Here is a 25,860-nt window from a genome sequence, read left to right as displayed (position 1 = left end):
AATTTTCAACATAGTAGACTTCTTGACTTGACTGTCCTTGTCCCTTATGTTAAAGTTGTTCTGATGGAGGACATTGCTATTTTTGGTAGCCTTCACATATCAATAAGGAGCTTTGGTGTAAATGTTTTTTCTGATGAAAATCATACTTATCTGAAACTATTAGGCCTTTATGAACTTTCTAGAACAATAATCTTGCTCCAATCTTGAGAAACACTGGAAAAATAGGTTAGCATTCCCTGCCATGATTTCACAGATTTCCTCTGCTTTCTGCTTGAAAACGCTGTCGTATAGCCGAAAACGAAAGTGAAACTGTGAAAACGTCCGCAAATTCGGGCCCAGTCCTCTTCCGAGACGGAGGCTAATTTGCTCACAAAAATGCTGACAAAATGGAAATTAAGAATATTTCTTGGCTTAAAACTAAAAAAGTTAATAACACCTAAAGGGGCTTCAAATAAATATAGATATTCTTATAAAAAAGCGTGTTTGACTGCTGTTGTTTATATTTTCAGTAACTTGGTGAAACTTCCGGTGGTATCTTGTTGCATTCTTTTCCCTTTCTATGACACTCCTATGTATTACTATACTTAACTGCCTTTTCAAATGATTGTATTCTACTCACGAAAAACTTTTCAACGACCAAAAAATTATAATCTTCTTTAAAGGGGAGCCCAAAGGACCCCTTAAAAATGGACGGGTACCGCACGTGGCTGACAGATTTTCAGGTTTTACTCATGGTCGTCAAGACAACAGAAATTTTACCTAAAACATAAAGCATATACTTTAACTTTACGCTTTTTAATAAGAAAAACTATGTAATAACATATAAGGCAACAAGTAAAGAAAAACAAGTTAAGAACATTTCTAGGCTTAAAATTTAAAAGGTTATAAGAACATGTGATGGCTTCAATCATTTTGGGTGTTCTTATGAAAAAAACAACGTGCATTCCACGAGGCAATGACGAGGCATTTTTACAGTATATGTGTTAGGACCAAGAGTTCCGAGAATTCCATAAAGTAAATACTCAAATGTTCAAAGTCCACATCAAAAAGATGCCATTCCTGTTATGGATAAGGTATTTTAATCGAACGAACAGGCAGCCTCGTAATCCCAAGTATGAATGGGAAAATATTTTCCTGATATGACTTTATAAAGAAAGAATAAATTACAATTTTGGTTCTGCGAGCCCTGAAATCAATAAGGACTATAACGATTGAAATTGTTAATTTCTAATTGTATTCTAATTTAATATTTATTAAAAACTGTAAAGAATATAAAGTATAAAATCTACAAAATAATGTTACTATACCTAAAAGTAATTAAATTAAATTTCAATCATCGAAAACTTGTTATTTGACTGAGAGGGTCAAGTTTGACACAGGGGCACAGGGAGAAAGGATGATCTACCAACCTGAACGGTCGACGGGAAAATAATGCCGGACCAGAGTTCAAAAAATAAGAGCCCAATCAGATATCAATGATGTAAATACAATATCATAGTGTCAATCCCCCTCCCAGAAATCTGAAGGGCACCTAGGCCAGGTTAGGGATTGGGGGCTAATATTTTGCAATTCTTTGGGGTTACCTATTCATTTGGGGTACCTAGCTGCTTTGATGGAGGCTCTGGGGGCTGTGTATATTTTCCAAATTGAATATTTCAAAATATTTCAAACTATTGAATGTTTTTACCTTGAGTTTTTTAACAGGAAAGAATAATAACAATTATCGTCATTGTTTGGGTGAATTCCAGGTCTAAAGTTAGAAAAAATTCTTACCCAGAAAGCTACCTTTTTTTTTTTGCAGTCTGACTCTCACTCTCACTAAGGATTGATAATGCTTTTAGACTATCCATATCATAATTTTTCAGGTATTTCGGGAAAACCGTTTATATTTTCGAGATGTTTCTCCCATTGAGATTATCGTAGAAATATTGTTCATCGACCACTAACGAAGGTTTGATTGTCTCAACATCTTTACATCCTAAAATAAACAACTAGCCTTTGTCAATCAATCAATCACAATCAATCAATCAATCAATCAGCAAAAATCTTGCTTATTGTATATAGCAACTCTGAACATAAATTTTTGCGCTATTCAATAAACTGAATAATGCTTTTTCTCGTCGCCCTCTCGATGCTGATGCTAAAAATAACCATTTAGGGTCTATACACACGTTGCTTTTTTCGACATTGAAATGCGCAGGCTGGGGTTGACGAATATTTGAAGAAGAACAAAATTCTAATAATATGCACTTGATGATAGATATAGTGGTACGAAAAGATTCACCGAAGGGTTTTAGCAGGTCGGGTGTGGGTGAGGAACCACTCCTTGATCTAGGTGCACGTGTACAAAAATCCTCCGCTGATAGAATAGTTTATTCTTACCCGCCAAATACATTGCCCTCTGAAATTCTTCGTTCAGGATATCCAATACTTTGCTAACACCTTCTGATCCCTAAAAAAGAAAATTTACTCATCGACGTCATAATTCCCTGAATCCACCTTTAGAACAAGGAACTAAAACGCTGAAGAAAATGATCCAGTTATTTACATCTAAAATTTCACAGTGGAGTCTCTTTAACTCGAACCTCTACAACTCGAATAACTCCTTAACTCGAACAAATTTTATGCTCACTTCAGTTAACAATGCCTCATAAGTCTTACTTCATAGCTCAAACAAAATTTTGTTCCCCTTATACTCTTAGGTTCCAATAAACGTGGGGGGGGGTTCGAATAAACAGGGGTTGGGAAATATTCGAGATTTTAATAAACGGGGGGGGGGGGGCCTAATTGCCGGGGGGGGGGGGGGGTTGGAAATTGTACTTCTGAAAACCTAAAATAAGGTAAATATAGGCTAAAATCAGGCTATTTAGAGTAAAATGAGGGACCTTCTCTTTGACAGCTGAAAATATTCTTAGAAATTAAAAAACGGGAGGGTCCTAATTAGGTCCGGGGGGTTGGAAAAATTTCGAACAATTAACAAGCGGGGCGTTTATTTGGAACCTAAGAGTCTGTTCGAATTATGGAGACTCCACTTCGGTAAACAATAGCTCATAAATCTTACTCTTTATTTAAGGGCTCTGACCATAGACAGAAAATAGATTTTAGTATCTGAACATAAAAGTTATGTTTTAGATTTTTTAACACTTTTAACAAAGAATTGCCTTTATAAATTGCTTTTTAATCAAACCCCTTAAGTGTAATTAAGAACTTAATCGCACGATGTGTTATTTTTTCTTATTCGGCACGCCCTCAAAGAGAGCAATTAATCGTTAATTGCATCATGTAGAGAGCAATTAATCGTTAATCACACTCTCCAATACCGCGCCAATGTTTCCAAATTGATTTTAATGTTTTTTCTTACATTTTGTTTGCATCGAACGTTTTAATTGCATTCGAAATTTATTTTGTGCGAAAGAAAATCAAAAAACAACACTAAAAGAAAGACATAAAGAGAAGAGAAAAAGATAAAACTCTCAGAGTAATTTCTGTAATTTACTTTCCTAACTGGGAAAAAGTAGTGACAGTCATTGTGCGATTAGCTCGTAATCACATAATAACTCGTACAATTCGAAAATTGCACTCGTGATTTTTTTGTTTCAAATTTTCCTCGTCCTTTCGGACTCGGAAAATTAATAACAAAAAAGTGCTAAGTTTTGATGTGATGACCTTTTTGTTTTGAACTTTTTTCCAACTGTCTGCAAAGAATTGAACTATTTTAAATTTTGCGGAAAATTTTTCTTAAAAGATGTGTCAAAAGTTATGACTGTTTTTAAAGCAAAATCCAGATGAAAAATTGATGAAAAACCACTATTTCGAGACAAAGAAGCATTTACAAAAATTTTCCGCAAAAATTTTTATTGTTCTGTAAAAGATACACCATCTATTGCGAAAAATTTTTCAAAATGTTTTTTCTTTGAAATACTCTTCCTCGCAAAAGTCTTCATTTTCTTCTTCATCAAATTTTTTCAATGCAATTTTTGAATTTTCAGATTCAGGAATAGTTTGTCTAACATAAAATGTATAACATGCCATACTTTTGTTGGTTACATCAGTCAGAAAACACATTTTAAACACGGCAATTATGAAAAATTCACTATGGTCAGAGCCCTTAACTCGAAATTTTCTTAACTCTGGTCAAACAAATTTGTTTTCACCGTGAGTGTTCGATTTGTGAAGACCTCACTTCACTGAATGTTACGGATTAGAAAAAGATTTTTGTTTAAACGTACTCTCGGGTACCTAATAGCCGTCCCCCCCCCGCTAATTAATTTTTCAAAAAATTTTCACCCAGGACACTCTTATTCCAGCCCTCCGCTTATTAAGTTTTGAGATTTTTTCCAAGCCCCCGCTTATTCCAACCCCTCGGCTATTAGGTACCCGAGAGTAAAGTCTTTATAAAATGAGTCTAAAATGGGCCGACGACGATTTTAATCTAACGTCAGGTTACGTTACTGTAAGGATATAGTTGTTCGTTACAACAAATTTAATAACGAGCCCAAATAAGGTAATTTCGTAACAGATCATTCATTTTGCGCATGCCACGCTCAGCTATAAAGGGCTTTTCCTTATGTGATGATCTGACCTGGTTGTTCAACCAAAACAATCAAATCCACGTTGTTTTTTGCTCACAAACAAAAGCGAAAGAGACTGGGTTCTAATGTTTATATTTATAATTGGCGCTTGATTTCGGTACGAATTTATCAAAGGGTAGATTCTCTTACGTAGCCATGACCTTTGAATTGAATGCGCGGAGTATCAGATTCTGCCCACAGATTAAAAATACGGATACAAAACCTTATCTAATCAATGACAGTGCTGTATCGCAAGGCATATAAAAATAAAATAAGGATATCTTCCCAACGTCTATTTGACGTCCATAACGTTCTTTGAACCTTATATGAACGTTATATAACGACTTTGTGGGATTGCTTACCTTATAAGAATGAGCCCATAATAAGGGTTCCTTGACAAAAACAAAAGAAGCACCACGTGCAAGGGCTTTCACAATATCTGTTCCTTTCCGTATACCGCCTTCGAAGTAGATGGGTATCCTGCATCTGATCGTCTCTGCAATCTCTGGTAAAATCTCAATCTGTTGATGGAAGAAGTTTGTAATAGTTTATCGAACAGTAGCCTGTACCAAACTCTTCCTCAATGGTTGAAAAGATAGGAAACGCAAAGTTCGGTTTGTTACGGTTATGTAATATTCCGTGTCTCACAATTTTTTTCCACTGCGGTGGAGCTTAGCTATTTTTAGCATTCAATCTAGCTCAACTAAAGTGACGTTACTTTTAACGCGTCAATTCAATGATATCTTTCAATTTTCAAAAGAGCCTCTCCTACGCTTGTGTTTTTTCAAAATATAAAAAACACGGGTGGGCGGGGTGGGCGGGGTGGTACAGGCTAATTGAACAGTGGTCAAAGCAAGATTTTTCGGCTGAGACAGAATATGGATTTTCCACAGAAAATTAGCACATTTTCTTGCAGTTTTGCTGAATTATGCAGAATGTTGAGACAGAAAAGATCCTTTATATACTTCGCTTTATCCATATATAACACCACGTGAAACCTCTTGTTGTTACTGTTGGAAGAGTGCAACATTTTTAGATTTCGATTTTATTTTGCGAATGAGGAAGTTGATCCAAGAAAAAAATGCGTCACTATAAAAAATCTCTTTCTTAATTTGGCAGGGATTTAATTTTTTCAAACTTTGTATCAACAATTTGACGGGGATTTATTCTTTTCAAAATTAGCCGAGTTCGAAAATACTTGATCCTCTTCAAAATTAATCCAATGGGGTTAAACATACATAAAAAAATTCGACTGTTGATTAAAGGTTTTGTTTTTAAATAAGACTGATATTGTTTGCTTACCCATCAATTCTAATTCACAAGCTTTTTTATATTGAATGGACATGGATGTGGAGCAAGATTAGTCAGAAGGAGCAAAAGAAAAACATTTTTTTTTGCTTATAATCAGCATAATATAACAAAAGACAGATACTGATACCTGATATGAAATATGTGTTTGATATGGAACGGGAACACTTATGTAAAAATAAAACCTTTAAAGTACCGGCTAGAAGAACAGAACTCATCAAGAAAACTAAAATATATTTGAAAGGTGTTTATGAATAAGTATTCCGTGTAAAAAAGCTTATGTACAAAAATTTTCAATATAATATGTTTGGTAATATGTAAATAGTTTTTTTCTAAAGTTGATGCCGTGGAAATTTCGACATTCTTTCATCTTCGTCGTCAAAGAAGTTGCATTTTCGTTTGCCAGTTCTGTTGATTGGTTGGTTCGCAAAAACATGATCACGTGATTGATTCAAACTGATGACGTCATCTTTTGAACCTTTGATTTGTCGAGAATCGAATCCAAACATTGGGGCTCCACCAGAATCATTTTTTCTACTGATTGGTTTATCGTACGGGATAAATCTGTCTTTGTCTTTGTTTTTGGGTTTCCTTCCACGACGAGAAGGTTTTTGTGGAGCGTAATTTCGAGCTTCGCCGAAAACGAAATCCATCATTGCATCAACGTCTCCTCGTGCTTTCAATTCTTTGAGTTTTTGTTGGATCAATTCTTCTTGAGTAGGTTTTTTGTGTCCCAATAAAGTTGAATTCATGAACTCTTGTGGAATGATGGACCTTCGTTGGTGACGTTGTTGATGATTGAATTTGTGGATTTCTTCAGGATCCGCTAAGAGTAACTCGACCAATGATGAACCATTGTCATTTGGCTGGCTGTTGGAATTTTCGGCTGGCATCATATCAGGTGATTGCGCTGAGTTGATCGTCTCATAAGAAGAAAATGGATCTGGCATATAACTCGTTCTTTGAGATACAGACTCCATAGTTAAAGGTGATTGCAGCATGTTATATCTTTCTTGGAAAACGGAGTTGCAATCCATTTGTTGAACAGGGTAGTGTCTTTGAAGTAAGTTCTGGTTTTCTACGATATAATCAGATGAGGCATAATCAAACCCTTGCTGAGCTCCAATATTGGTATTAGGGTTTTGAAATGTATTATTGACGCCTTGGTGGTCTAACGGGTTCATCAAAGGAATATTTGATCCCAATGAGCTATCTTGCTCGGCTCCATATTGATCAAAATGCGATTGGATCATGTTGAAGATTTCTTGTTGGGTCAAAAGGGTATTTGCTCCTGTTTGCGGTTGTGGAGTATCCATTAGTACATTTTGACCAAGGTTCCATTGATGTTGAACATCTTTACATTGTGTGGGACTTACATCAAAGCATTCTTGTCCGCCATTTAATGGAGCGGAATCGATGACAGTAAAATCAACTCCATCATCGATTTTTACTCCTTCATCTAGATCAATAGATACATCATTTACCAGCCCGGTCAAATTAGCGTTTTCTGAGAATGGCTGGTCAAATGTAAGAGATTGCAGAACTGACTGTTGATGAAAATTGTTTGTCTCCAACATAGGAAGCTCTTGTAATGGACCATCAAGGCCAACGTTTTGATACTGTTGAGCATTATATTGCGCCATGAATCCTTGGGCATTGTTGAAGCTTCCTTGGCCAACCAAAGGAGCTGGAAGTTGGTTTGTCCCAACTGGAAATTGTTGTTGGTTTAAGACTTGAGGAGCAAATGGTGATTGCAGGGAATACAACAGGGATTGGTGTTGACCAGAAAAATTGACATCAACCGCGTTTAATCCAGTGGATGTTTGGTCATGATTGAATTCAGAATCTGCAGAAGATCCTTGTTGTTCCAAATTGATTGGTGTGAATTGATGAGATTGGGAAAGTTCTTGATCATTGAGATTCTCTACAGGTTCTGTTGGAAATTCGTCAGGGTTTGGATTTTCTTGTTGAAGCCAAGAAATGACTTTGTCCATCAAGATGTCAGAGAATTCTGGTTGATCAATATCAAGAGATCCAAATCGTTTCTCATCACCGGTAAATTTTTGTTTGAAACTTGACGTCCTAGAATGGAAAAATCAGAAAATATAAATGGGCCGACGCATGAAAAAACGTTAATTTAAAGGACCAAAAATAACATTTTGAAAAAGTTGCCAAGATCTGCAAAAACATGCTACTAGTGCCGAGGAACTATTGTTGTCTAATGATTTACGCTTTTAAACCTTTTTCTTTTGCAATATTAAAAAAAAAGGATTTTTTCAACAATACTTAATAAAGTATTCAATTATAAACGGACAAATGTTCACTTTTGGCTGACAATTTTTCTACCGACAAGGTATTTCAGAAATATAGTTTAACGATAAAATTGTAATAAGTTTCATATACGTTATTTTATAAGAACATCCAAAATTTTGAAGCCTTCGAATGTTCTCAACTTTATATATTTTAAGCATCTAAGATTGCACTTAACATGTTCTTAATTTCATCATTTTTTGCGATTTTGGTCCATTTTCCTAAGGAATTAGGTGTTTTAAATGTTCTTAATTTGTTCCATAGATCTTGTCCATCGAAGCTTTATGGTCTTTATAAAAAAACGTGTATGGTTTCAAAAACTAGAAAAAAAGAAGAAAAAGAACACTTACCCGTCAAGATGATGAATATTCAATCTCGAATGATTTTTTCGATAATAACTTGGGCAGTACTTCATGTACTTTTTCATTTTGATATAATATCACAAAACGTGATACCAAAAAATTATGATGAAATCGTATATTACTTATAAAAGATGCGTAAATAGACGACTGATACAAAATATCTAATTGATATTATCAATTAACTTAGAATTATTCACAAAACTTGCGAAAAAATTCTAAGCAAAACTTCTAATTTCAAAATCGAAATTCAAAGCGTTTAAATCTTTTTTGAGATTCAATATAAATAGTCAGAAAAAAATGTATTTGACGTCAGTTTTAAAATTGTTCCGTCACTTGGAAAGTTCTGAAAAAGCCTTTTATTAAACATACGTGCTTTTTGTAATTTTCATATTTCTGCAGTAAGACTAAACAATCAAAGGCTGGCCGCGCGAACGCAAAACCCAAATTTCAACGATTTCAACGATTATATCAGTTGATTGCAAATTTTTCTATAAGAATCAACAAATTTTTCATCAGACTTGGCTGTTCTTATTTTTTGGCACTTTCAAAGCCCAAAATTGTTCCGATTCTGTTCTTATTTAAAGAACAAAACTTCGCTTAAAATTCAGCCGTTTCAGGCTTTGTTCTTAAATTGTTCTTATCCTGTTCATATTCATAGAACAAACTTAAGGCAAATGAAATTGTTCTAATAAAAAGAGACATAGAGAGTAATTGACTTACCGGTGTCAACTGGTCTTCACAGTTCTTGGTAGACACTATAATACCATCCAATTGATATTGTAGACATTGCAATGCATCATGACGACTTGCCACACCAGTTGCCAGTACTGGCAATCCTGTTCTCAATTTCAATTCTTTGATCTTTTCCAAGTTATCCAATGATAAGTCTACCACCAAACCATTGTATTTCCTGGTATTGAGACTGTTGTAATCAAATTTTGTAATGCAATCGATTTTCAGAAAGCAGGGTTCTGAAAATAACAAAAATGTTCTGGTTTAGATATTCCTTATGCACAATACCAGCTTTCCTGCTCTAATGCAATGCACATTACAAGTATGACCTAACCATTGATTTCAAAGCCCCGAAGAGGCTAGATACGAAACTTCTAGATGGACAATGAAGCCACTTATTTACCATCCAAAACACGTGACTCACGTTGTTTCTCGCAAAACTTTTGTCACTTTTTCTTGCTTGAGAAAGGTTGACGATTTCTATCTAGCTCCTTCGGGACTTCAAATTCAATGGACCCGACTATAATCTTTATAAAAATCTGCATCTGTTACAGTAAAGGTATATCATTATGCTAGGGATATTTGGGAGAAAAAAAATCAAAAGGTTACTTTTGTAGTTTATACACTGTATACTGATAATTAACAATCACACTTTACTCGGCTGACCAAAGAGATACAATCGACTCTCGCTAATTCGAACTCGAACGGGGAATCTTATTTGTTCGAATTACAGAGAGTATTTTAAGAGGGCTTCTTCATGAAGGGGACTGGAAATGAGTTCGAATTATAGAAAGATTCGAGTAATAGAAGTTCGAATTAACGAGGAATCCACTGTACTCTACATAGGTCAAACCTGTTTGGTATAAATTGAGATTCCCTTGTGTAATCTTATGTAAAAGATATACATTAAAACTTCTATAGTGGATTCTCTATAACTCAAACACGTACGGGAAACACAAATTTGTTCGAGTTTAGGAGACATTCGAGTTATAGAAGTTCGAATTAAAGAGACTGTAATATATTTTATACCTACCTCGTACATCAACTTTATTCAAGATATCAGTGGTGTTTTGATCATGTAGTAAACATATCGGCATCAACCTTTTCATCGTTTCGTACGGTGGAAGGCCACGTAAGCGTCTTGGTCGGAAACGTAGTCTTAAATGATAGAGATTTCAAAAATTAAGAAAAAAATCAAATAACTTATACAGATAAGGCTTGGGGACACGAGAAGCTTTTTTCACGTTGGTGCAATGCAACATACTCCATCCAACCAGCACAAGAAAAAAAGTGCGTGTCTCATGGTTTCTTTTTTTGTTTCATGGGACAAAAAGTGAGGGAAATACCCAAAAGACACGCTGATTTTGTCCCTGGGACAAAAGTGAGAGAAGCACAAATGTTATTAAAAGAAAAATGGGGTGGAGACACGAGAAAGCGTTTCAGGTTGGTGGGATGGAGCATGTTGCATTGCACCAATGCGAAAAAAACTTCTCCAATTGACTTTGAACTTTGAACAAAAGAAGAACTCTTTTCCATTGTTGCTGCTTTTGTAAAACTTATAATCTCAATTCACAAAATAAAAAGTTGATTACTGCATGTGACGGGCGTAGAAAAAATATCATGTACCAAAAATACGAATTCTACGAAATAATCTAATGGTCTATGTAATCATGGCCTATGTTAGTATATCGAAGGTTCGAAACCATACCTTTCAAAAGCTTCTTCAAAGGTAGATTCTCGTTTTTCGTTAATATGAAAGCCAGTCTGTTTTGCGCCCTCTTTGATATCTGCAATGCAAACTGGTATATCTGGAGTGATTGCCCAGTGCCTGGAAATAAAACACAAAACACTGTAAACGAGGCTAGCTATCAAACTCCTGATACCATAGCGTATCCCGTGGGAGGGAGAGGGGGCTAAGTTCGCGAATTGGGGATAGATCCAGTTCCGAGGCAAAAATCCAGAATCAACCCTTAGAGAGATTCTCTAAGTTACTTAGACTGAGTCAGGTCTCCGAAACCGACCCTTAGAGAATATTTTTTTCAAAAGACTCAACCTTTAGGGAGATAAAAAAGTGACTCCTATACAGAACGTGTATCATTTTTGTTTTCTGTGTTTATTATTACGGGAACTTTAGATATGGGTTGATATGTAGACCAGAGAATAACGAATCTGTTCACCTGATGGCCTTTGTTTTTGTATGAATCCCAAATTTACTTTCATGGAACACTAGTGAAGAGTTGATATCCTTGATACTTCGACAACCTGGCGTGGTAAAGAAAGAATAGCGAATTCATGTATTCAAGATGAATCACAGGAGACAGTATAAAGCAAAGTAGACTTCTCACCACGAACGCCTTCCACTTTGCACGACGACGGTAAAAGCACCAAAATACCGTCCTATGTTAAGTTAGCAAAGGCGATATAGAGCCGTGCATCAACTATCGACTTTGTTTTGTGTCGACTTCACTTACCGTCGGCCTCGATATCACCCGATAAATAAACTCGCTAATAAGGAATAGGCAAGTAGCATGAAGGTAAATCACCCGGCTACAGAGCACAAGGTATATCACTGTATATCATTCATTTCCCTTATATTTTACTTACCAGTTAATCTCATTAGACTTTTGAGTTCATGAATCATGTGATCGAGTATTTCTTTCACCCCTTCTTCACCGTCGTATGATAAACCGTAGAGAACAGGCCGACCAATGAAAACACCACGTGCTCCTGAAAGATAAGTGATATCCATGACGTAATTTTTAATACGGAAACACCGAAAATAGCCCGGGCATTTGCAACTATTTTGTTATGAAAACACCACGTGCTCCTGAAAGATAAGTGAGATCCACGACGTAATGTTTTATACGGAAGCATCGAAAATAGTCCGGGCGTCTGCAACTAGTTTGTTATGAAAACACCACGTGCTCCTGAAAGATAAGTGATATCCACGACGTAACGTTTAATACGGAAGCATCGAAAAAATCTTGGGCGTTTACAACTAGCTTATACTTTAAATTCAAAACATCGGATTCGACACACATAGGCCAAGATCTCACAGATCATATATATTCAATTATCCATATCAGATTCTACCACTGGTCGAAATTTCAAGGCGCTTGTCAATGTTGAGATTTTAAACCAACCCTAAGATTTTTTCTCTAGTAAAAAATGCGAAAATGCTCGAAGGGTTAAGGTCACAATCCTGCCCTCTACGGAAGCTATGAAAAGTTAGATCAACTGTTCTTACCTAAAGCTAGAGCTTTAAAAACATCACTTCCGCGTCGTATACCTCCATCCACATACACAGGTATCCGGTGGCCGACTGCTCGAACTATTTCTGATAACACGTCTATCTGTAGAGAAAGCCGAAAACTCCGTAACCGAAAGCAAGGCAGCAAAGAAATCAATTTTCATTTTTGAAGCAAAGTGGATATAGCTTGTAGAAAAATTCTGTAGTGTGAACAAGGGCTAGAGCAAATCACATCCGTGTTGCCAGGTCGCTAATGTCAAGTATATTTGTGTGTGTTTTCTGCGACAGAGACGGTTAGCTTTTGATTATTCTAGATCCTGACTGACTGAGGACGACGGCGAATCGGCTACCGTCTTCGGTGTTGCGGGTCAAAACTTCAGGTTATTTTTCAGTCACTACGCCGTCTTCAAAAATGTAAATACAGTTGAACTCATGTAATTCGAAATCCTATAATTCGAAAACTCACTTAATTCGAACAGATTCTGCGGTCCCCTCAGAATTTACCTTGGAAACCTTACAAGAAAACTCCTATAATTCAAACTCGACATTTTGTCAATCAATTCTAATTCCACCCCCATCTCAAAATGAGATTGACCACGCGATCGAAACTCTCAAAAAGATGACCCTTTTCGAATCATCGAACGTCATCCCACTGATTCAGAAGATCTCCGAAGAGATTTCTAAGAAACGAGAGCAGAAAATGAAACAATCAAAACAATCAAAGACCTTTTTGAAAAATTGTGAATTTAGTATTTCATTATTCTAACTCGAAAATACAAAAAAAATGTTCAAAAGTAAACCTGGGAAAGTCTTTTTTCATCAAATCAGGTCAAAAATATGAAAACTCATTTAGTTCGAAACTCGTGTAATTCGAACAAAATTCTCAGTCCCTTGAGAATTCGAATTACACGAGTTCAACTGTACAGAAACAACTATTCTCATGTCAAGTCAAAGAGAATTAAAATTCAAGGTTTGGTCGTAGTTTTTTACTATAAGCAAAATAGTAATTTACTTTAATAGCGGAAACAAAACGCATCCATAAAAAAAATTATTTACCGTAGCTGGAGTACCGTCCAGTTGTCTTCCACCGTGGTTGGATACAATTATTCCTTGTACATCGTGCTCTAAGCATTTCTCTGCATCTTCATGAGTGATTATACCTTTAAGAGATTTTTTTATGTAATCAATTCATGGCTATGATGTATGAGCAACTGATGCGGTCAGTTATATCCGCCATCTTTAATCGGACGTTTTAGAAAAATGGTACCTGATGGATTTGGGTAGAGGTCCGAGCTACGGAGACCAACGAAAATAAGGTAGTGGAAAATGCTCAGTATCTTTAGGCCGTTCTAGCTTAGCAATCACACTAAAGTTACATTTCATACCTTTCAAATAGATGGGCATATTGGTTATAGATCTGATCTTCTTAACATCATCCCAACACAAAGCACTACTCGTGTTGTCCGAAATATATTTCATCAAACCCTCATCCACGTGTTCAATAACACCGTTGAAATTCTCCAAAGATAAATGTCTTGGTAGGTGAAATTTACTTTTAACATCAGCGATTCTCTGACCCAATATTGGTGCATCGACTGTGAATAACACGCCCTTGAATCCCGCTGACTCAGCTTTTTTAATCAATGCGTTTGACAATGAGGCGTCTTTTGTGACGTAAAGCTGCATGAGGTATGTACAGTGAGGAACGATTTGACGTAAATTTTCGTATGATGTTGTACTTAGGGTACTTACACCCATGCATGTCCCTTTAGAAACAGCCGCTGAAAATGTAGAAAACATATTGAAAAATCTTCCAATTTCCACCCTGAAAATTATACACAACAACCAACCCTGTCATATGAAAATCTTGAAAGTTAGTAAATTAGGAGGACCCTGTCATATCTGCCTAAATGATAAGGGACCATGCGGCATGTCCCAGTACCCAATTCTGCCTAAGTGTCTCCTCCAGTTAAATCATAAAATTGAAGGGCAAAGCTTTTATCTGCTTTTATAGTTAGATTAATTTTAACGAGATTTAATTTAAAATTTCACGTGAATTTAATTTCGTTAGTCAGTAACCCCATATAATTTTGTTGGAGCTATTTTCGCAAAAACAGAACCGCGAAAACACAAAATCTACCGTCCATAAATCAATCGAAAAAAAAATTGGTTCACCACCTCAAGTACACACTAGGCTTGCTGAGAATTACCGGCCTAGAATCTCAAATTCACCAGGTTTGAAAATTCGGTATATATTAAAGCTAATCAATACACTGGGCTTGCTTAAACTTCACCAGCCGAGAATATAGAATTCACCAAAGTTAATTTTTCATTCGCGAGCCTATCAAAAACAAAGAAAAATCCCTGGATTGAAGGAAGAATAAACAAATCATTCACCTCCTGCGGTCCCTACTTCGCCATCCGTATGAGCCATTTTTTGCATGGCTGTCGGTGCTAGAAAAATCGGAATATCAAAATCTTCACCGAAAGCATTCACTGATAAGTCAATGTCATCTTGTCGCGTTTTTCTTGAATCGTTTTTAAGAAGGTGAGGATAAACCTTGGAAATAAGAATGAAAATAATAAAAAAGCATAACTCGAACACACACAGGGAACACAAATTTGTTCGAATTAAGGAAACTATGAGTTATGGAGTAAGGTCTATTAGGTATTCACGATATCCATGACGTAATGTTTTCTACGGAAATACTCTGGTTTAAGTCAGCAGTGGCGAATTTAAACTAGACAAAAGTTGTATAAAATTTGCCACTACTGACAAAAACCGGGGTCTTTCCGTAGAAAAAAAACATTACGTCATGAATATCATGAATTGTTAACTGAAGGGATGAAAAAGTGTACGAGTTAAGGCCGGTCTCCACTTGCGCACGCTGCGATCGCACTTTTTGACTTCAATCCTTTTTACTTGGGAAAAAGATTACGTTATAAAAATGTAGCACGCGCTCGAACACACTTCAACTTTTTTCAACCGTTACGTCAGATCGCGCAAATAATGGAGTTGCTTCATTTTTCTTTTGACCAATAGCGTGGAAGCTTTGCTCGAAAAAGTGCGATCGAAGCGCGCGCAAGTGGAAACCGGCCTTTAATCTTTTGACTGAATTCCATCAATTGAAAAATTGTCTATGTAATTTGGTTTCAGTCGGCAGATCCTTCCATGCTGCAAATACATATAACTATTGTTATATAAGAAAAAATTATAATATAAAAATATGAAGTCAAAATGATGCTCAAAATATTAAGAACAATAAGAACAATTTCTTAGGAAATCGCGCAAAAATACTCATTAAATTGTGTAAATACATGACGTTCTAAAATACTATTATGTTAGAACACAATTTGTAAAAATAAATTTGTGAATAGAATTTGTAGAACATTGTAGTACCTTGTATCTCTTGTAAGCATATTCATTGTCAGCTAGCGTCTGTTCATAATCAGCACCTGACTCGTAATAGAAATAAGCGTTTGGATTGGAACGTAACTTGTTGATCCCCTCTTGGTATATATGTCTCAAAGGGTCTGCCATTTTAATCTCCTGTCTCATAGAATCTAAAATACAGGAAAATTATTTATGTTACATTCACCACGCAACCGTTGACAATTATATTATGACACATTTCCAATGGCTCAATTTAGAAACAAGGCAATAACCCCCCAAAGAGCAATGTTGACGGAAAAAAGTTTGCTTGGCCAGTCCGTATCCCGCCTTGACAACATTGTCTTTGGGGAAATCGGCGAAGACTAACAATTTCAAGGCACTGTGCCATGAGTGCTGGAAACGATTGTAGAACCTTTAATAAAAATAGGTATAGAACTTAGCAATTCTTTTAGATCGTTCTCATAGATAAAATTCTCTGGAATCTGAAGGACTCCCTCAAGGATTTTTAGTTTCCATTGAGCGTATATGTTGATTATTTTATAAATTTTTAGTCCCTGCTATATCCACCATCCTTCATCAGAGTTCTTTTCATAAAGATACCCGCAAAGAAGCCCTTGCAGTGTTAAAGATTAACGTCAAACGGCGCTACTTTATCACAGGTATTCAAGTGAAAGTAGATTTAGCCCTTTGATGGAGGTCCCACAGCGGACCCAAATTTCACGCATTGACGTATTTTTTTCGAAATTCACGCATTCACGCAAATTTTTCTCGAGTTTCATGTAAAACCAATTTTCAGAAAATCGAGAAAATTGGTGAATTGGTATATAATCGGTGGAAGCAGAGAAAATTTATGTATGCACATAAAAAATAGCGCAGATTCACGCAATCACGCAATCAAAAAGTGGAGTTTTAGGTTCAAACAAGTTTCACATTTCTTTTTCAATTCTCTCGCATTTACGCAACTGAAAAATCCCGTTCACGCATTAACGCAAACCGCTGGAAGGGGCTTTGAAACTCTATTGTCCTTATCAATTAAATTAGTTGAAAAAAAGCAAACAAGTGATACTTTTATGGACCTACCTAGTTATCAAAACTAATCAATGAACATTGAAACAATGTAAAATCCTTTTTAGCCGTTTTTTGGCTGAAATTTGACCAAAAAAAGTTTTTTTTTTCGAAAATCGGGCCCCGTCACATTCTGGCCACCACCATTTTGCACCTTTGTACCAAAAATCTAAAGATTCCTATGATTCAATCCTGAGAAAAGTTGGTAACAGACGAACGGACGGACGGACGAACACAGGTTAATATATAGGACCTCAAGGTAGGTCCAATAAAAAAGGTAGTCCTCTCAGGACTGTGGAAGGAATCGTTGGGTTGAACTTCACTTGGTTACCTCTTTCGTATTCTTTAGTCATGCACTCATTGGGTTATTCCAGAAATAGTTTGTACCCCCTATGTCGAGGAGGTATGACATCAAGGGTAGTCTGGAAAATGAAAAATCCAGGGTGGTCAGTATAACGAGGTCGAAAATCCAGGGTGGTCCAAAGAAATGGGAGAAAAAAATCCAAAGGGGTCCTGAAAAATGTGTAAAAAAATCCAGGGGGCTCACCTTTTAAAACAAAAGATCTCTCCTCAACATAGGGGTTACGATTTTTTTCTGGAATAGCCCATTGTAAACATATGAAAACCCTCTTATCTCATCAAAATCTTTAAGAGTCAGAGGAGCTTTCAAGGACGTAAATTATCACCCACAATTTTGCTTACACAGCATTTTGAAACAACATAAAGTACTTTTTCTCTCCCACATTAAAATACTTGCAAAATTTTTTTGCCTTCACTTTTTCTGCACATACCAATATGTGTTATGAAATTTTTATATCATATAAGAGCAATATGCATCTCATCACATCATTTTAGTTCCCCTGGCTAATCTACACGCCTTTTTATAAGAACTATACAAGCTATGCAAGAACATAAAGCTTCGGTGGCCAAAATCTTAAGAACAACTTAAGAACATTTTAAGGCTTTGTGGACGCTAAAACATCCGACTCACAAAATGATAAAAATAAAAACATATTTAAAAAAAAACATATTTAGGAATTAAAACGCAAAAAGTTAAGAATATCCGAAGGCTTCAAAAATTTTGGACGTTCTTATAAAAAAAATACACTTTTGTTTATCTTGACCTCAATAGTGTGGTATCAAATTTTCATTAATAACAAAGTTGTGACTTATAAATGGACAGTGACGGGGGAAATAAGAAATTGGACGATAAATCTAAAACAGGAACGGGTAAAGATGTCGGGGTTATAATTTTAGTCGGGGGCTCTTGCGAATGAATGAAAAAGAATGGCAACAATCGATGAAAAATCCACTGAAAATGCTGAAAAATATGGATCCTGTACCGCCAATAAATACTTCACGAATGAAATAATAAAGGATAATGACATGTTATAATGTAGGAAATGCCAGAGCTTCGTTCATTATGCTTGTTCGGAGCTTCCCGCATACCAAATTCAGCTTTGTCTGCAATACAAAAGCCGACGCTTCGAATGTAAAAAATGTGTTACAGTCACGCCAATACTTTTGGAAAAAATCAAAACAAGTAAGCAAAGAGTCAGAAGTAACCAAATAACGCAAACAATAACGGAAGCAGAATGTCAAGATGGAGGTCAGCAAATATTTGAATCTGTTTTCAACACTAGATTGCATAATCTACAATCAGGGTCATAATATATTGGCACTTTTGGCTAATTTACAATTTTTCGAAAATTGAAGTTCGAGCGAGAATGTCAATTTTTAGGCCTTCAACTTGATTTCATCAAGTATTTCGATCTGATAGGGATTTATGGGTTTCTAGGCTATATTTCAAGCCCTACTAGACCATTTTTGAACTTTTGGATCCTCAGATCCTAAGGTCTTAAGTCTTAAGTCTAGCGTTAAAACTCAGAGTTAAAACTCTACCCTTCGAACCTACTTTAGAGCACTTACAAATCGATTGTGGTTTCAAAACACCCCGGTGAATTTCCCTTTTGTGCCAAATATTTTGTCCCTGATTGTAGAGAAGAAAATGGAGGAACTTATAGCTATGAACAAAGAAGACGTCGCTAAAGAACCAAAACGGGCAACATATGCAGATATCACAAAGGAAGAGGTGAAGAAACAGGAGGTTATCAACAAGAAATTTATCAAAAATGAAAAAGAAGAAAGAGAAGAAGATCGCTGGAAGAACTTAACTAGATGTAACATCATTGTCCATCATTTAGGTGAAAATAAAGATGAGAACAAAGAGGAACAGCGGGCCGGTGACAAAGATTACGTGGAGGAAGTTGTAGGAAATCGTATGGGATTAAAAATAAATGTTGTCACTGCAGAACGAATCGGTGCTCGAAAGATATGATATGTTCAAGACGAAAAGATGGCGGCCATTGAAAGTAACGTTGGCCAATGAAGAAGACAAAAAAAGAATTATGGCCTCAGTCCATAAACTAAACGAAGATAATTTCAGTGTAACAGATGACTTCTCCAAGAAAGAACGTGAAACCATTAAAGAATGGCATGAAAAAGCTGAAGAGAAAACGAAGAATGAGAAGGATGAATGCTGTGTATGGAAAGTGAGAGGTAGCCCTCGGGCTAAGCTCTACTTTAAGAAAATATGTAAAAAGACCGTTATTGATGAACTGTAAATTTGAATTAGATTGTTTCATAGAGGTCAATAGACCTGCGAAATATACTCCTATAATATAATATAATATAATATAATATAAAAACTTTACGAGGAAATTTCCATCATTTAGAGACAATTTTGCCACAGAGGGTTGAAATCGGTCAAAAATTATGTCAGTGATGGTGATAAAGTGTCGGCAATTTCTCGAATCTTTTCTTAGGAGATTGCTACAAAACCTTAGATAGTATCTATAAGGATGTAAACAGAAATGAAATCTTTTAGGTTGAAGGAAATAAGCTTTCAGTAAAGAAAAATTAAAACGACCCAAATAACCATTTTTAAGGTTATTTTTTATAGCACTTTAGAGAAAATTGTATAGCAACAGCTGATCCGAGGCCTTTCAGTCAGAGGTCTTTGTGGCAAATAATACAAACAGCTAAATGTTCAAGATTTGCATCATTGAACCCGTACGGTTGACGCTCTAAATATGCAAATCAAAGGGCATAAGCCGTATTTCTTTAAAGAACGCAAAATTGTGACAAATATTTCTTCATTGAAAAAAAATTGACGTCACTAGAAAACAAAAAATGATATCAGATAAAAAGAAAAAATATTTGACGTCAATTAGAAAGAAAGAAATATTTAGAAAAAAATTTGGAAATTTTGATCCTTATTCGAGAATCCAGATTTGAGTAAAGTGTTCGTAGAGAATTTTTACTCGAATCTTTGTATCATTATATTGTTATCATGAGTGATATAATGGCTAATATGGATATTCATACATTGAAAGATGATCAAGAAACGATCTTGCAATTGCAAGATACCATTTATTTTCTGGAAGGAAAACTATCAGAAAAGGATAAAGAAATTATTCGACTAAACGTCGATCTCCGTCGCACGATGGACGTAAGTTGAACATTCTTATCTCGGCATTGTTTAAACATCTTTTTAAACTTTTTCTGTATTTTAAATAAATAAAGTAGAGTCACCATAACTCGGAGACGCACGAGGAACACTTATGGAATTTAGCTATGGAAAATTCCACTTATAAGTTATAGTTACAGGCGACTGAGGTTTGATTCCTAGTCACAACGGTTCACTTGGTAAGTGAACGACGAACCCTTACCCTGGTAACCCATGTCATGTGCGCGGAATTGGGTAGTCAGTCCAAGGTGCTGACTGGACGCTCATTAAAAGCGCCTATAGTTGCTAAAATGGGCCTAAAAGCATCGTCCAACTAAACCAAATAGAAATAGAAAAGGTTTGCAACCTGCCAAATTAAATTGAAATTCCGCTGATTAACCACCTTAATTCAATTTCATTTAATTTTAATTTAACCCAATTTCTTAGTAAATTGCAAAAAAATTCTCACAAAATGATGAAAATAAGAAAATTTGAATAGTATATTGAGAGAGGCTTAAAACTCAATAAGTTATAAGAACATTCGAAGGCATTGATAATTTTAGATATTCTTAAAAAATAGTGGAAATTAGCGAGCTCATCTCTCATATTATTCATATGCATCTATACACCTTTTATTTAGGAGCGTCAGCTATGCCTCCAATTCGAGAATTCTGCTCTAAAAAGGAAGGCCGCTGGGCATAACAAAACCGTTCTACCTTTGAGGAAGGAAAACAATGAATTGCGAGCGGAAAATGAGTCTCTCACCTCAACCATTATCGAACACATGGAGAGAGAAGCAAAACGAGGGAAAGGTAAAGACGCAGCTTCACAAACTATCGAGCTGCAACCTCAAACAACCTCCAGTGGTTGTCAAGCTATGGGAACGCAGCCCAAAACAGCCTCTAACGGTTGTCAAACAAGCAAGCTACAACCTCAAACAACCTCCAGCGGTTGTCAAACTATGAGAGCACACCCCAAAACGACCTCCAGTGGCTGTCAAACAATCGAGCTGAAAGCCAAAACAACCTCCAGCGGTTGTCAAACAACCAAGTTGCAGCCCAAAACAACCTCCAGTGGTTGTCAAACAATCGAGCTAAAAGCCAAAACAACCTCCAGCGGTTGTCAAACTATGAGAGCGCAGCCCAAAATAACCTCCAGCGGTTGTCAAACAACCAAGTTGCAGCCCAAAACAACCTCCAGTGGTTGTCAAACAATCAAGCTGAAAGCCAAAACAACCTCCAGCGGTTGTCAAACTATGAGAGCGCAGCCTAAAACAACCTCCAGCGGTTGTCAAAAAAACAAGTTGCAGCCCAAAACAACCTCCAGTGGTTGTCAAACAATCGAGCTGAAAGCCGAAACAACCTCAAGCGGTTGTCAAACTATGGGAATGCAGCCTAAAACAACCTCAAGCGGTTGTCAAGCAACCAATTTGCAGCCCAAAACAACCTCCAGTGGTTGTCAAACAATCGAGCTGAAAGCCAAAACAACCTCAAGCGGTTGTCAAACTATGGGAATGCAGCCTAAAACAACCTCAAGCGGTTGTCAAGCAACCAATTTGCAGTCTAAAACAACCTCCAGTGGTTGTCAAACAATCGAGCTAAAAGCCAAAACAATCTCCAACGGTTGTCAAACTATGGGAACGCAGCCCAAAACAACCTCCAGTGGTTGTCAAACAACCAAGTTGCAGCCCAAAACAACCTCCAGTGGTTGTCCAGCAAATGCACATTGGTACGTGGAAGATAAGAACCCGTTGAATTTTGGTGGCTTTGGTTTACCTAAGGTATTTATAAATTCCAACATAAAATGGACTAGAAACTAACTATAACTCTGCTTTCTGATAATTTCTGATGAGGCCTCAGTGGGGAAGCTTTGCGATTTTGAAAAATAGATCTTTTTCCGATACCATAACGAATTTCAGCATTCCAAAATACCAAAAAGATTTGGTAAGATTACCGAAATTTCGAACAAAAATATTCACAAATTACATATTTTCAACTCAAATTGGAATTGAAGTGGGCTATATTTTCTTACTTTTAGGATCTCAAAAAGCGATTACCAAAAACCAAGGACCAAAAGCCAAACAGGAACCGTGCTTTTGGCGGCCGAAAGAAGGGCAACAAAGCTGCTTTTAAACCATCACAAGCACATACAACAAACAAAGGTGGCTTCGGACTTCCTACCGTAAGTATTTTTGTTTCAGCTTGACTGAAATAGATTTTTTTTAGTTTTTTTGGTAAAGTAGGTTAAGTTAGTAAGTCTGCAACTGCAGTCGGAGGCAATCTGAAGGCTCCTCTTTCGATAGTTATCTACCCGCAGGTAGTGAAAGGCACCACTCTTTCTCATTGGATTAATCCACTTCACCTTGATCCTTCTCTTAATTGCTGAGCATTAAGCAGAGAGGCATTGAGTACTATTTCGGGAATCTTTGGTATGACCCGGCAGGGGGGGGGGGGTTAAGCCCACAAACTTGCACTACGAAGCCGGATGTTCTACTACTACAATACGGTCGACAGCTATGCTAATGTAGATCTAAAATTATCTCTTTGAAAAAAAATATGGTCTTTAAAACATGAACTTAATTTCTTTCATCTAAAAAGTACACAACTTTTACCACAACTTTCTTTTGAGAAGGGATTCATAGTCGATGGCAGTTACACACTGCTTTTCAGGTACTACCGCTAGAAAATACGACGCCATCTTGACTTGCACATATCATTGAATTCTTTTAAAAGAAAATGTTATGAAATAAACAATCATCTTTATTTTTTAATTTTAGGAAATGCGAAAGCGCACGTAGACAGAAAGTTCAAGCCAAGGGGTAGATGGAGCTCCGTAGCCCGGGAGGGCAGTCCGTCTAGGAGAAGTTGAAGTCCAAAATGAAACGCAAGGGTAGATGAGGCTCTTTAAAGTCGTGGTGAAGACAACTCATCTAGGAGAAGGAACACTCTGAATTCAAACCGTGAAAATGCAAAAACATCAACAAAAGACGATAAGAAATATCAGGTCGAGATACAACACAAACAATTAAAAATCAAATGCTGATTGTATTGGTGAATGATACAGCATATTCAATACAACTGTTATCGTTGACCAAAGACAACGTTAAAACACATCAGTGCCATACATAGAGGGAAGAATTTAACCAGCAAACCTCAATTTTGTTCATCAAATCAGTTGGAACATTGATTGATGCAAGATGGAACAAAAACATTTATCTCCCAAAGAATCTTCGTAGCAAAGCAAACAGATAAAGAGCCGTGAGATAAAGAAGAACTATCAACAAGGAAAAGAAAAAGCTTCTGATTTGCGAAAAGTGACAATTTGAACTGTCAAATAAAATACTTGAGGTTAAATGAAACGCAGCCAACATAACAGCAAATCAAACCTATTAAGACGGTACTATGACATCTCAGCTACAAAACATACGGTGAAAAAATGATAGAACATCTGGCAATTGTAAGAATGAAATAATATGAACGAATTATAACATCTTGAATGAAAAATTCACGAGTTTGTTTTTGTTTTTAATATACACCTTTTCGATCGCGGTCAGGCGCTTGCCACTTTATAATTTAAGTTTCCACCCTCTAGACTCGATCCAATCCCTTTTTTTCACTTTTTTCTATTGTCTTTAAGCGCGAAAAAAAAGACTGGGACGGTTTCAGGGTGGTAAAACCGACAAAGAAATGGCCACGCAGCAATTGGCGGCTACGGTCGAAAAGTTGCATTACAAACTGAGCTTGTTTAAGAAATTTCGGAATACCCGAGGATATTTATTAAAATCTCCTGAGCAGTTAGAGTTAGTTTATCGTAAGGATCTACCTAGGTTCTGATTTAATAGCCTTGGTGAAAAACTTAATATCCTCTTCTTGAGAACTGAGCACAAGTTTGAAGGGCTAACTAGTCTAGCAAGCTAGACGACTAATTCAGACATAGTAGAAATAAAGCAAAACGTAATAGAGAGGGGGCAATTTTAGTCTATAAAGTCGTTTATACAAACTAAATCCCTTAACAGTAATCGTATTATCATATAACGCATATACTACTGTATTACACGCATTATAAACGACTCCAGTCAAAGGGCTAACTTTCGATGTACGTACGACAGGAAATTCACAGAAAGTTGCCAACTCACATCGATGATTTAAACAAGCTGATTGGACGAACTTGATGAAGACCGTCAAAAAAGGATGGGGGATAGAATAATACAAAGTCAATCTTAAGATATTACTGTAGCCGAAAATTGATTTTGAGAAACTGATTTGAATCTCTACTAATTCGCCTGAAATTCGACAAAAAATTCCGTCAAATTTTTCATATAAAGTATATTTCAACATTTTATAGGGAAATCGTTTTTTTGCTATTGGTGCTTTTAAAATACATTCTAAACTCCCTTAAGTTCTCTTGATTGAAAGTAGCTTTGCACTACGCATTTTGATGAAAATGTACGATGGCGGTTTGCCTGTCTCCTACAAAAAGGTGTAAACAACTGCCCTTAAGCGCAAATACAAAAAAATTGCCTTACAAATAGAACGGATCGTTAAGGCTCTTTAATAGACAGGTTTTCGTCAAAAAAAGATTTGCGATCTTTTTTATAAGAGTGAAAATTGAAGTAAGTTACTTTGTTATTGGTTCCTGTCAATCAGTCAGTGATGGTAAACATCTGTCACAGTTCAGTAGATGTTATGTCAAGGTAACTACAATACAATATCTCTCCAATAAAACAATGAACAATATCTCTCCAACGAAACAATGAACAATATCTCTCCAATTCATAATATGCACCACTGAAGAGTCTTCTGAGAATTTTCAAAAAGTTCAACCCAATACGTCACTTAAACAATAGAAAAAGTGACATATTGGGTTGAACTTTTTGAAAATTCTTGCAAGACTCTCCAGTGGTGCATATCATGAATAAAACAATCAACAATGGGCCCGCGAAGAATTTCAAGGGGGGTCTAAAGAAGTGGTTTTTCCAGGGAGTATAAAGTTATTCTTGAATTTAAAAAGGGGTGAACGACTGTTTTTAGTCACCCTCACTTTAAGCCATGAAAAGAGTTTTTTCAAAGGGTTCTTTTGCAAATTTTGCCATTTTCCAGGGGGTATCTACACTTTTCCAAGAAATTTGTTTTCACTTGAAAAGGTTCGTCCAACCCCCTGTATGGAAATTTTATGGAACAGCCCAATATTTACTCAATAATACGAGTAACGTTAACAATTAACAATTATAACACGACTGAATAAGTAACTCCAATAATATTTTCCAATGAAACCATAAACAAACAATGTTCAATTTCACTGGTGTATTTTTAAGCTCCTCCACAGCTATTATTTTGTTAGTTATTGATAGTCTAAAGGTA

The 25,860-nt window shown here is 36.2% G+C and overlaps 3 protein-coding genes across 5 annotated transcripts; 1 reads left to right on the top strand and 2 right to left on the bottom strand.

Annotated features, from left to right (window-relative positions):
• Nucleotides 1-1,211: 1,211 nt before the first annotated feature.
• LOC136804378 (uncharacterized) lies at nucleotides 1,212-25,260 on the bottom strand. 3 transcript variants are annotated; one of them, XM_067061090.1, is made up of 14 exons: nucleotides 25,122-25,260; nucleotides 15,934-16,097; nucleotides 14,931-15,093; nucleotides 13,919-14,314; nucleotides 13,590-13,693; nucleotides 12,531-12,636; nucleotides 11,888-12,010; nucleotides 11,461-11,545; nucleotides 10,992-11,111; nucleotides 10,317-10,441; nucleotides 9,272-9,522; nucleotides 4,934-5,092; nucleotides 2,383-2,452; nucleotides 1,212-1,978 (listed from the first exon to the last, which is right to left on the bottom strand). In XM_067061090.1, exons 2-14 carry the CDS (start codon nucleotides 16,090-16,092, stop codon nucleotides 1,884-1,886), a joined length of 1,956 nt encoding a protein of 651 aa, XP_066917191.1. In that variant the 5' UTR covers nucleotides 16,093-16,097; nucleotides 25,122-25,260; the 3' UTR covers nucleotides 1,212-1,883. The 3 variants fall into 3 exon arrangements, with proteins under 3 accessions (XP_066917191.1, XP_066917190.1, XP_066917192.1); XM_067061089.1 differs by lacking the exon at nucleotides 25,122-25,260 and adding an exon at nucleotides 17,695-17,716; XM_067061091.1 differs by lacking the exon at nucleotides 25,122-25,260 and adding an exon at nucleotides 17,008-17,027.
• LOC136804386 (uncharacterized) lies at nucleotides 6,212-8,745 on the bottom strand. The gene is made up of 2 exons (XM_067061100.1): nucleotides 8,540-8,745; nucleotides 6,212-7,961 (listed from the first exon to the last, which is right to left on the bottom strand). Exons 1-2 carry the CDS (start codon nucleotides 8,614-8,616, stop codon nucleotides 6,212-6,214), a joined length of 1,827 nt encoding a protein of 608 aa, XP_066917201.1. The 5' UTR covers nucleotides 8,617-8,745.
• LOC136804439 (mucin-21-like) lies at nucleotides 20,286-23,965 on the top strand. Its single transcript, XM_067061147.1, has 4 exons — nucleotides 20,286-20,503; nucleotides 21,141-22,280; nucleotides 22,538-22,681; nucleotides 23,277-23,965. The coding sequence occupies exons 1-4, from the start codon at nucleotides 20,345-20,347 to the stop codon at nucleotides 23,295-23,297; spliced, it is 1,464 nt and encodes a 487-aa protein (XP_066917248.1). The 5' UTR covers nucleotides 20,286-20,344; the 3' UTR covers nucleotides 23,298-23,965.
• Nucleotides 25,261-25,860: the final 600 nt, after the last annotated feature.

This window comes from Clytia hemisphaerica, unplaced genomic scaffold, assembly GCF_902728285.1.
Source record: "Clytia hemisphaerica strain Z4C2 unplaced genomic scaffold, Clytia hemisphaerica genome assembly, whole genome shotgun sequence".
Lineage (NCBI taxonomy): Eukaryota > Metazoa > Cnidaria > Hydrozoa > Leptothecata > Clytiidae > Clytia > Clytia hemisphaerica.
The sequence above is the reverse complement of the archived record's forward strand: the minus strand, read 5'-3'. Positions and strand labels throughout refer to the sequence as shown.